At 45.4% G+C, this 12,752-nt stretch overlaps 1 protein-coding gene across 1 annotated transcript in view; it reads right to left on the bottom strand.

The window, feature by feature from the left end:
• Drp2 (dystrophin related protein 2) overlaps positions 1-12,752 on the bottom strand; it is a 44,916-nt gene that overhangs the window by 16,474 nt on the left and 15,690 nt on the right. The window contains exons 3-9 of the mRNA XM_028779804.1: positions 11,952-12,129; positions 7,422-7,585; positions 4,931-5,087; positions 3,976-4,096; positions 1,647-1,915; positions 1,134-1,280; positions 615-693 (exon numbers count right to left, since the gene is read on the bottom strand). Of these exons, the coding sequence (XP_028635637.1) occupies positions 615-693; positions 1,134-1,280; positions 1,647-1,915; positions 3,976-4,096; positions 4,931-5,087; positions 7,422-7,585; positions 11,952-12,068 (1,054 nt within the window). The 5' untranslated portion in view covers positions 12,069-12,129. The remainder of the gene's footprint in view (positions 1-614; positions 694-1,133; positions 1,281-1,646; positions 1,916-3,975; positions 4,097-4,930; positions 5,088-7,421; positions 7,586-11,951; positions 12,130-12,752) is intronic.

Below are 12,752 nucleotides of genomic sequence, written 5' to 3' on the forward strand. Positions count from 1 at the left end.
TAGCCACACATGGTCCATTCTCACATTGCATTTAGGACTCTATAAAACTGTCACCCTCTCAGTGAGACCTCTGCAGTGTCTCTTTCCTTTAAGTCTAGTCCCCTCCCTTTAGGCATGCCTTCTTTGCTTTAATATTTTTCATAGCACTTGTCACACATTTCTCTTACTCATGTCTACTTATTTGATTATGATCTGTTTCCTCCACTAGAATATGACCTTTCCAAATCTAAGGATTTATTTTCCCCACCAGCATGGCCCCAGTGCCCAGAAAAGTACCTAGCTCATAAGTAATAGTGTTGCACAAATATGCTTATTTAATTTTTAAAACCTAAAGAGCTAGAAATCCCTCCCATTCAGATGGGAAAGGTGAGGTTCAAAAGGGTACACCAGTTTTTCAAATTTGCATAGCTCTTAGGCTGAGGCACAGTTAATCTGAGCCAGCACTCTGTCTGGGGAGGCTGCTGTTCTAACCACCACACCACACAGCTTTTTTCTTATTGCTTCTTGGATGCCAAGACATACTGGGCTCCCAATGGACCCCTAGCAGACAATAGTACATTTTCTTGGAAAATGGCCGAGGTTCTGCTTCATGCATCCTAGTTTGATTCACATACTGGAGAGGAAGTGCTGTGACCCAGGCCCAAAGTCCCGGTGGGCATCCTGGAGCTGCTTAAGCCTCTCAGCAACTGCCACCTATGGAAAGAACAGTGGATTACTTCTATTACTTATTGTGAAATTTGCAGTTGCTTCCAAAGAGCTCTCTCACAAGGTGGCCTTTCTCCTGTTCCGATATCATCTATGGTCACCCAACTCTCACTCTTCTCTAGCACCAAGAAGGATCAGAGAAAAGCCTTCTTATTTCCAAGCCATAGTAATTCTTCTCTCCAGTCTAATCAGTGTGCTTAAATCTAGACAAGCCCCTCTCATTCTTGTAGTTTAGCCACTACCTGCAGCTTAGAAGTTGAGAAGCTTACTCTCTGACCCCTAACCCTCTACCATTCTTTTCCTGTGTAGCTTTCATTCCTAAACCATTGATATTCTTTGGGCCTGCATATTCTCCCCTTCCACCCTGCCCCACAAGCGTGGCCATACCAAGATGCCTCCCCAAAGCTCATTTCAGCATGCTCCTCTACCTGGAGCTGTTTCCAGCGGATGTTGATCTGTTCCAGAGCCCTTGAATTCTCCATTGACAAGTGTACATCTGAGATGGCAAGCTGGTGGGCCAGATCATTCACTAACTTCACCCCATCTTTCACAGGAGAGAATTCTTCTTTGAATAACTAGAAAACCAGAACCCAAGTGCCACAGCAGACAGAGTTGGGAAAAGGACATGTTAGTCAGTCACCTGAACTCTCCCCTTTCCATGTAGAGGATTAGTCTCAACAACACCTAGCCACTTGGCCATTTGTGCAATAAACTAAGACATGAGCAGTCACTGGTCTTATCATTTTCTTCTATTCATTTCAGAAAAGCATATGAAGAGAAAACAGTAGGACAGAGAAGGCTACAGGCAAACCAGCCCCCAATCCAACCCATAACTAAAAGATGTTCAGCTGAGGCCCAGACCAGCAATTAAGTCTCAGCAGAAAGAACACTGGCACTGGGAAAGGACATCAGGTCTCAGTCAGGGAAGGGTCCCTACATACCTTGATGGCTTGGATATGCTCTGGGAGGGAATCAATAAAGAGATCCCCTATGGGCTCCCACGTGGCTCGGACTCCCTCTGCTTGGGTCAAAGTACTGCTTAATTCCTCCATTGCCCCTTGGATCTCCAACAGATGTTCCAGAGTATGCTCAATGTGGCGATGCTGATCCACACAGCGGGCTGTCAGTTTCTCCCACAGTTCACTGGCCACTGTTGCCTGCTTCCACACAAAGCGACTAAGGTTTTGAATACGCTGTCTAGGGGAGGTATCTGATGACAACCAGGAAGACAAGTCAAGCTAACTCAGCAGAGGTAACAGAGAAAGACCAAGGCAAACCCATCCCCTTATAAAATGTACATGCTTGCCTGTAAATGTGGATTTGGGGACACTGGTGTGTGTTTGTTGTATGCATAAATTCATACTTTACATATATATTCCCATGGTTGTGCTCCTTTTACACATTCAGAGATTTAAAATTCGATTACATTTATTTATATATTTATACGTACATACTGTGTGTGTGTGTGTGTGTGCGTGTGTGTGTTCCACAGTGTTTGTGTGTAAGTCCAAAGACAGTGTGCTGGAGTTGGCCTTTTCTTTCTACAAGGTGACTCCCAGGGATTTAATTCATATCAGGGTCTGAGGCAAGCACCTTTCCCAGCTAAGCCACCACTGGTACCTCATTCAGAAATTTTCTAAAAACCATGCATCTTAAGATTATTGTAGATTAGCTTTTCAATATAAGTAATAATATCAATATTTCCTGCACCCTTTCCTAAAGTGGTAATGTCTTATAAACTGATAGTGTCATATCCCAAGCAGGATTTTGGCATTGAGGTAATCTGTCAATTTTGTTCAGAGTTCCCTAGTTTTACCTCTATTCATTTCTGTGCTTGTGCATACATACGTCTTTAGTTTCATGCAATTTTATCCTGTGTTAGGTCACAAATCTACTGCTACATAAGACCATTTTAGTTCCCCCACTTTTACGTTAAAGTTTTCTCACTGTGAAACGGTAAGGTAAACAGTGAATAAGGTATCTTAAGTGTAGCGAAAGTCAGTCATCTAGTCCTATTCATATACCACTAGGAAATGACTTAGGCACTAGTGTTTGCTAAAATCCAAAGAAAGGATGTTTTTTTAGGAAGCCCCAGCTCAGGAGTCTGGTATAATAGTCTCAGCTTTTCTACTCGTCATTTTTAGGTTTCCTCTTTGTCCCTCAGACTACCTGTTGAGAGAGGAATCAGAGTCTATAGTCCCAAGCTACATGGAATTGCCTTGCTCCCTCTGGAGCTTGCCTTATTCTGGGCCCATTGAGCAGCAATTTATGAACTACCTGGCCTACAGAGAGATCAAAAATAAACCGAGACTGTGAATGGAATCTACAAAGGACTCCACTGACGATGGCTTCTTTCTAGTCTATTTACTTCCTGTGTCAGGGCTGAGGATTCTTTCTAGAAGGGGTTCCTAGACCACCTCTTAGACTTAACTTCCCTGGATGCCACACTGGCAGTTTATTGGCATCTAAACAGAAAGTGGCCTTCCCTATGAAGTCAGGCCCAGGTGTCACCAGGATCAGAGTTGACAAGCCACAATCAATTTTCATCTCAAAGGTCACTACCCAACTTCTTAGGTTTTACATTTATTTATTTACTTTTTTAATTAATTAATTAGTTAATTAATTAATTAATTTTAGTTGCTGGCTGTTACTAGTATTGCCAATGTCCCTCCATATTGGAATAAAACAGATTATTTTCTAAGGTTTTCAATTTATGCTACCCGTACTCACTAGTATCTTCACATACAAATATGAAAAGAAGGGTGCAAATCACATGGGTAGTAAGTATACAGCCCTGGGTCATCACTCAGGTGACAAACGCCAATCCAAAAGGACACACTGCTCTCATTTCTTGAGGTGCTTTAATTCACTTGTGTCTTTCTTCTCTTCAGTCTCTGCCCCAGTGTCTTTGTGTGTGTGTTCCTCTCTCTCTCTCTCTCTCTCTCTCTCTCTCTCTCTCTCTCTCTCTCTCTCTTTGTCTTTCTTTCTCTCTTTCTCTCTCTCTTTCTTTCATACTCCATGACAAGGCCACACATGACACTCTGAGGAGCCACATACAGCTTCGGGCCACATGCCGGTGAACCCTGCTTCAGGTTTTTTCCTTTTCCTTACAATTGTGTGACTGTGCCCCTGTCTGACTTTGGTCTGACTGGAGCAAACTGCCTTCCTGAGTTACAACTGAGACAAGGATTCCGTGGAAGGCACAATGGTGTTTGTTCAATAGCACCTACAGCTCGAAAGGAAGTGGAGGCGGATAGGAAGGCCACCTACCTTTGCTCTCAGAATGACACTCCTCTAATTCCTCAAATGGGTGCTGGGACAGGAAAGCCTGAGCAGATTCCAGCACAGAGTAGATATAGGGGCCTTTAGACTTGACTTCTTCCATGAAGGCCTGTGAAAGTTAGCAAGCTTTTCAATCACTTCAATTTTATTTCACAATCAATAACCTTTCTTTTCAAGGTAGCTTGATCCCGTGGCCTTATTAGGTGTCTCAGGCTTACCCAGAAAATAAATTCAGTCTTCCTTATAGGCAGAAAATAACTCCAATGCTAGAATGTCTATTTAGTGTGCCATGAGTCTAGCTATGCAACGGAGGAGAAAAAATGTGGAGTAGAGCTTAGCTTTTCAGAAGACTCAGTGTGAGACAGCTAGGGTTCTACAATTAGCTCGAGGCCAGCCTGAACTATATGGGAGGTTTGAGGCCAACCACATCTATGCAGTAAAAGCTTGTCTCAAAAGCAAAACAAACCCACAGAAACCCAATCAAAATCCTAGATATAGTAGTCATTTTCTGATTTTAGAGATAATGTCATGGACATATTTCAAAGTTCAGAAAACTGTAAAGCACAAAATTAAAGAGAATTCCAGTTTTCTCACCTAGAGTTAAACACTGTTAATGTTTTGTTGGATTTCCCTCCTGTGGCATCACTGTATATATGCACACATCTATATACATTTCATGTAACTGAAATCCAGCTTTATATTTTGCATTTTCAACATCATATTACATCCATTTGTCCATGCTCTCCTTATAAATCAAAGCAGCTTCAAATCAAAGGACAAGCCTTGACACACTCTGTGGAGTCCAACCCTCTGACTACAACTGCATACCATCATCTATTGCTTTAGGTGTCTGAGCAGAACTGAGGGCCTGTCTGTCAGGGTATTGTGAAAGGGTATTTCCTGCTGAAAGGCTCCATACCACACTTCTAGGAGTCTAACTTACTGCATGTGTCTCCTTCTCCTGTTGTACCAGGGCCACATCCCCTTGCAAGGGCAGCTGAGCTGACAATTCCTCATCCTTTTGGCTGAGCCAGTCAATAATCTCTTGGAGCGGGAGCTGAAGTTTTCCACTGTGGTCTGAGAAGGCTTCTAGGCGAGCGCTGCATGTAACAGTAAGACCAGTGATTTGATCATCGTTTTAAGTAGCAAAATCTATTTTTCCTAACATTTCTTTTTTTTTTTTTTGGTTTTTTGAGACAGGGTTTCTCTGTGTAGCCCTGGCTGTCCTGGAATTCACTCTGTAGACCAGGCTGGCCTCGAACTCAGAAATCCGCCTGCCTCTGCCTCCCAAGTGCTGGGATTAAAGGCGTGCGGCACCACCGCCCGGCTCCTAACATTTCATACTCATAGAAAGCTTTGATTCAAAGGAACTGCTCTAGCTCAAGTGTTGGGAGACCCAGGGGCCCTTCCTTCTTGTGTCTCCTGATGTATGTTCCCGAGGTCCCACTGCATGGAGTGCAGTATTATAAACAGTGGTTGGGAGCTATTCTATATTGAAATGGTTTAAAACATCACTTTGTGGATCTTAGTCGCTTCAGCTGCATGCCTAGCATCAGGCCATGAAGGGTAAGAAATTGAACAAGTGCATTAGGGGTGACAGCCATCTGGCTCCCTTCTTGTCCAGGCAGAATCCAAATCACTTCAATTTACTCAGCCACACAGGATGCCCTGTGCACTAGAAAATGCACTTGGTGGAAAGGGAGGGTGGATGGTTGAATACAGCCATGAACACCAGCAAGGATGGACACAAATCTCAGCAGCCCAAAGGGACTCAAACGATGACAGAAGCATCAGCTACAGTTTGGGAATACAGAAGAAATAATTTGTGTTCTATAATCATATGTCTGTTTGCTCCCAATTCCCAAATAAACTATGAGCTAAGGTATAACAGTAGGAAGCTGGAGGCTGGTCAAACATGGCTTGGTGCCGCTGCTAAGCCCATTCCTGTTAGTTAGCACTAACAACTATCTTTGTCTACTGCTTCCCTGTACCTGGGGGAAAAACCTTTTTCTAATCACTGTGTCAACTAATTCTTACACTGATCTTATGGGGTGTACCTGACTATCATCCAAGGATGCTCATAACCATAGATGTAAGGGACTGACGCGGGTCTATGATTTGAAATCTGAGTTATCTGACTCTACAACCTGCTTTCTCTCTGTTTTTCTTCACTGCCTCACTTCATCATCCTCCTCCCCACCCCCCGCCCCGAATCCCCGACAGAAGCTGTGGGTTTGGGTTTTGATGGTAGGAAATGGAGATTTTAAAAGAATGAGGCACACACAGAAAGGCAGAAAGAAAACAACAGGTAGAAATTCTCTTACTGGGCTGGAGAGATGGCTCAGTGGTTAAGAGCACTGACTGCTCTTCCAGAGGTCCTGAGTTCAAATCCCAGCAACCACATGGTGGCTCACAACCATCTGTAATGAGATCTGATGCCCTCTTCTGGTGTGTCTGAAGACAGCTACAGTGTATTCATATATAATAAATAAATAAATTAAAAAAAAAAAAAAAAGAAATTCTCTTACTATGTTGTACCTACCCAAGCTGCTGATCCACAGATGGGAGGGGAGGACATAAAAAAGACGCGAGTGGGCTGGAGATGCAGCTCAGTTGGTTGGGTACTTGCTTAGCATGCATGCAGCTTGATTCCTATGCCATAGAAACTTAACGTGGTGCTTTATGCCTGTAATCTGACTACTTGGGATGTAGAAACTGGGGGAGCAGAAGTTCTAGGCCCTCGGCTACCTGGTGACTTTAAAGGCAGTCTGGGATACATAAGACCCTATCTCTAAATAAATAAATAAATAAATAAATAAATAGTATAAAATCTAATAAGGGGATGAGAGTATACAGATGAACCTCTCCAAGGCAGTTGTGAGTGGAGAAGAAGGGACGAGATCACTTCATTTTTATCTACATATCAACACATTTAGGTTTAGAACGCATTTTCACATGTTATATGAATGTACAATGCAATACTGGGAGGTAGGGAGGACACATATCATTTATTCCTCCACTTACTTTTTTTTCTTAAAAAAATCAAACAAACAAAGCCAGGCATGGTAGTGCTCGTCTATAAGCCTAGCACCAAAGAGGCAAAAGAAAGGTGATTCCAAGGTTCAAGGCCAGCCTGCACTCTACAGAGAGTTCCAAGCTAGGCTGCACTGAAATCTCAAAAGAAAATGAAACCAAGTGAAAGCTAAAATTCTGAGAACTCAAGCAACTTACCCAAGATGAGACACCTAAACAGGTTAAAAGAGAAACAGACTGACTTCTAACCCAGGTTTCTTCCTCTCAGTGCCACAGAAAGATGGAAAGAGGTAGAGAGTGAAGCTGGCGGGGAGGGGGCACACAAGCTGCAACAACCGAAGGAGCCCAGTACTGTCCCAGCCAGTTCCTAAAGCAACTGTTTTCTAGGGGTTAGTCCTTACCGGAGGTTGTGAGACTTCTTTTTTATTTCATTCCAACACAGATTCATGGCTGATGGTTCCAGGGGGCCAATGGCTCCAACAGACCCGTTCAAGAGCTTTGGACTTAGGCAGGGATCCCCAGCACCATCCCAAGGTGATGCAGGGATGGTGACTGCAGCTCTAACCTGCACAGAAACACAAATATTCTGTGGTTCCTGGAGTTTCCCATGCTCTGTTCTATGCGAGCTAAGCGTGGGACATAATTGAAGGAGATGAGAGAAAGCCTGGTCCTAGGGTCCTGAAATCCCATCGTGTTTTGAGCAGGTGTGTATTCAAGGGAGTGAGCTGCACGGATGGGTGTTCTCTTGGGACAGGCGTGAGACGCAGATGTGCAGAGTACTGTTATTGTTATTTACCTCCTGTTAGACAGTTTGTCAGGATGACTGTGCAGATGGGTTCCTGCATCCAGTAAGAAGCCAGGTGGGATTTGCTCAAACATGAACCATCACAGCGTCCAACCTGAACTACAGGCTCAATCCACAGGGGCTCACACTTTACCCAAGCTTTCGAAAATACAGCTGCGGGGCTGCCCCACAAAGATTCAGAGAAGCAACAGATAAGCCAAAGGAAGTGGCCAGTTCCCTGTACCCTACTTTCTAAATGTATCTAGGCCTTTGAGGTCACCCCCTCCTCCAGTTTTAACTGACACTTCAAACCTCAGTCAGGAAGCCCAGAAATCTTCCTAACGGTCATGAAGGTGAACATGGACCAAGAAAGAGCTAAAGGAACATTCTGGATTTTGCACTAAAAATACCCTGACCAATGTCGGCAGTCAATGGGTCCAATCTTGAAGCTTGCTAAAATGTAGCTTGGGTTCTCAGCCTCATTCTCTACTGTTGCTGTGCTGGGCACTGGTAAGGCCCAGTAAGAGTACTATTGGGTCTAGGGCCTAGTTGATCAAATCACCCATCATGAACTGGGAATACCCAGCCAGGGAGCAGTAGAGGGTGGAGAAAGGGGAATTGGAGGAAGAAATCTTTCTGAGCTGATCCACCCTATCCAAGGTGACTTCCATGCCTGGCCACAGGTCTACTTGGTGCTTGCCTACCTAGTAGGCCCTTCTAGTGGCTGGGACTCCTCAATTCTCCTCTTCATCTTAAGATCATGCTTCTTACAAGAGTCTCCAGGCAATTAGGACACCAACCATCCCAGTAAAACTGCAGCTCATGATCACAACGTGAAAGGAAAGGGAGGGGTCTGCCAAGTTCTGGGGGACAATCTTAGAATTCAGCCCCTCCTTGCAGCCTGTGTGCTAACCCTACCTGTGCTGCCTGAGGAGTCCATGGCAGGATCAGGACGGTCCATGGTTTTCCCTCAGCAGGAATCTGGACCCTGCGTCTGGTGAGTGCGGACGGACAGCAGAATCTGGAGGAGCTCTGAACAAGCTCGCTCTGGGAGACAGGCAAAGCTGAGCCAGGCCAGGAGGCAGGGGCTGTCACCCTGTTTGTTTACTGACCCCCCAGGAATCTGGAGGGGGCGGCCATGTCGGAGGCTACCCAGTGAATCAGAGCTTTGTTGCTGGGAATTCCAGCTAGCTCCCAGGCTGGCAAGGACAGCAGGAGTGGGACTGGGCATTCTATGGTGCTGAGGAGGGGTGTGGAGAGGGCAGCTCCTGTTGACTAACTTTCCCTTTCTATGGAAGACACAAAGTACTCACCGCCTCCAGGCCCAGCTCTGCTCTGAAGTGGACAAAAAGATAAGACAACTTCAGCAAATAAATTTTTGGAGGCAATTTTTACAAAGCCTGATGGAAGATGAGCTTGGGAAGCCTTGCTCTCAACTAAGTGAGCCTCCCCGGAGGCAAGGAGGAAGGTGTGGCCCACCTGGGGACAGGGTCATGGAACGATGCACTGCAAAGCTAGAGTAGCAGAACCCCTCTACATTTGATTATGTTCATGAGTACAGAGGCCAGAAGATTCAATGAAGGCCACTGTGAAAACAAGGGAGTGCTTCACCCTGCCTTTGAGAGGTAGAGAGAGAACCATGACCTGTAGACCTCTATACCCTAAGGACAGAGTGACAGGATCCAGGGCATCTCTTTAGGCCTCTATAATGAGGACAAGAGGACAATGAAATGTAGTAGCTCCTTGCATAGAGCCAGGGATGGAGACACTCCTGTGCCGGCTCGCGTTATACTGGGCGTAATGGATGGAAGCTCTTTCCATTAAGCCACTGATTGAGGCAGAGCCTCTCCTGGAAATGACCACCACGTTCCCTCTTCAGTAGACTCGTCTGAAAAAAGGGTAGCATTCCTCAGCTCAGCCCCCACCCGTGAACACTTCTGGAAAACAGCATGTTTATACCAAAAAGGATTCTGTTGCTATCCGTATTTATCTCCCACAGTCTTCAGGGCTTTCCACAGTTCCACATTGTTTCCATGCTGAGGTCCGCCTACAGGAATAGCTGCAACAGCTGCCTGACCCTTTCTAGAGGCCCGAGTGGAGCCAACTGGGGTGGCTGGAGGATGGTAAGGGGATGACGAGCCAAGAGTGGGGAGCGGATCCTAGCTACAGGCATTACTTGTGTTAGGAATATTGGGTTAAAGCCAGTGTCACAAAGTCCTTTGGACTGGGGAATGCCCCAGAGTTGGAAACAGTGCTTTGTGACCCAGCCATGACCAGGCTGTCCTGGCTGTGCTCTCAGGAAGAACACACAATGAGTTGGGCGCCATCGGTGTTCGCCTTTCATCTTCTCCAGCACTCTTTCTTCTTCCTAACCCCCATCCAGCTCCCACACTGTTCTCTAGAGCCCTGTTCTCCAGTGCTTCCCCTCATATATTTTTCTAGGCAAATCATAAAGAGTAATTGTTTTCTTTCCCATCAGTTGATTTCTTTTTCTGGTTTTTGTGGCTAAAATGTTTGCTGCTCATGCTCCATCCGGAGAACTCTCTATCCATACCTCAGATCCTTGAGACAGTAATCCTACAGGAATAAAACCTACATGAAAACAGAAGAGGGACTGTGCCATGCCATTCACAAGCACACAGTGAAGACCCTGTGCATTCTGCCCATCCAGGGAAGCTTGGTTGGGTGTGGGGAGGCAGTGGGCAAAGGAAGTCGTTTGGAAAGACTCAGGCCTCTCAATCACGACACTGTGAGAGCCACGCTCCTAGGAAGAGGCAGATTACCCAGAGATTCTAAATTGTCCCTGTCTTTGAGAATATATTAGAGGCTGCAATTTCTCTCTGGTGAAATACAAAAGAAGAAGAAGGAGGAAGAGGAGGAGGAAGAAGAGGAAGAGAAGAAGAAGAAGACGATGACGAAGAGGCTAAGAAAGATCTGACCCTCACTCTTCTCTGGCTCTTGACTTTTCCTTATTTAGCTTCTCCCACATGATTCCCATAACACTTGTATTCTCTATCTACTGCTTGTGTGCCTCTCTTCTCCCTATAGATTCCCTGCTGTCTGTGCCCCTAGAAATGACTCAGCATTACAGTTCATCTGTGACTCTCTAGGACACACAGCACTTCTCTATGCCAACAGTCTCTAGACCCAGAAGCATTGTAGGAAAATCGAAAGAATGCCTGTGTCCTCTAGACCTTCTCATTGTCAGGAAAGGTGGTTTCTTTCTCTCTCAAGATTACTACCTCTCACCTATCTACCAACACACACACACACACACACACACACACACACACACACATGCACACACTGTACTGGCTTTTTTGTGTGTCAACTTGACACAAGCTGGAGTTATCACAGAGAAAGGAGCCTCCCTTGAGGAAATGCCTCCATGAGATCCATCTGTAAGGCATTTTCATAATTAATGATCAAGGGGAGAGGGCCCATTGTGGGTGGTGCCATTCCTGGGCTGATAGTCCTGGGTTCTATAAGAGAGCAAGCTGAGCAAGCCAAGGGAAGCAAGCCAGTAAGCAACATCCTCCATAGCCTCTGCATCAGCTCCTGCCTCCAAGTTCCTGCCCTGTGTGAGTTCCTGTCCTGACTTCCTTTGGTCATGAACATCAATGTGGAAGTGTAAGCTGAATAAATCCATTTCCTCCCCAACTTGCTTCTTGGTCATGATGTTTTATGGAAACCCTGACTAGGACACACACACACAGAGACACATACACACACACACACACACTCCACCACTACTACCACCACCATCACATCACCATACTCCTAGGGGAGAAGAGAGAGGCAGGTACAATCCAGGATCTCCAAGAAAGACTAGGAATTTGAGAGGAAGGAGAGAGAGTGAGCACATGCCTAGGCCATGCCTTCAAGAATCAAATTCTTTTGTGACCTCCCCAGACCTATAACCCTCAGAAGGTTAAGATGGGATTGGCCCTCATTAGACATAACGAGCCCTTGGCTGCCTAACCCTACATCTTTCTTTGTTGTATGTCCCTCATTAACTACCTCATGGCTGATAGGGACGTGTTGTTGGAGGCTTGGTGCTATCTAAAGGTTTTCATATATACACGAGTTTCCTTGCACCTTAGGAAGTCTTTTTACACAGGCTTTTCTTTTACTAATGGACACTTACCTGAGGCTGGGGACAAGTGTTTCGGAGGCTGCTGCTGTGATGAAACCTGTCAGCAGCATGCCACTCATGACATCGTGGGAGGGTGTAAGGGCATCCCTGCATGACCAAAGGTTGCATCAGAACCAAGGCTCATGGAGGGGGAGGGTTGGCAGTAGACCAACTGCGGAGCATTGAACCCCTGGAAGAGGAAGAAGCAGAGATTTAGAGTTAAGACTAGCCATTGGAGTCAGCACCTCCTAACAGCTGCATGAATCAGCTAGCCGTGAGATAAGTACCCACAGCTAACTGACCTTTCCAATAGTGTACCATAAATGACTAATTATTAGCCAAAGGAGTAGCTATTGTTACATATTATGCTTTGTGTTAAAGACACAAAGGTGAATTACAACGATGTAGGCTGGAGAGGCAGCTAGGTAAACTAATAATTATAATAAGATACTCACATGCCAAATACTATAATCAAGGCCAGCCTAGGTTTTGGGGGCACAAAGCACATCTAAGACCACCCAGATTCAGAACGACTGCATTTGAGGGCCTCGGGAGAGAGATCAGTCAGTTGAGTGCTTGCTACGTAATCATGAGGGCTTTAATTTGATCCCCAGAACACACAATTTTTAAAAAGGTGTGCGTGATAGTATGTGCTTATAATCCCAACACTGAGGAGGGGGAGACAGGAAGATTCCTGGGGAACCCCAGCTAGTCAGCCTAGCATACTTGGTGAGCTCCACGCCAATGAGAGACTCTGTCTCAGTTTAAAACAAAACAAAACAAAACAAAACAAAACAAAACAAAACAAAACAA

The sequence above is a fragment of the Grammomys surdaster genome, unplaced genomic scaffold, assembly GCF_004785775.1.
Source record: "Grammomys surdaster isolate TR1022 unplaced genomic scaffold, NIH_TR_1.0 61, whole genome shotgun sequence".
Taxonomy (NCBI): Eukaryota; Metazoa; Chordata; class Mammalia; order Rodentia; family Muridae; genus Grammomys; species Grammomys surdaster.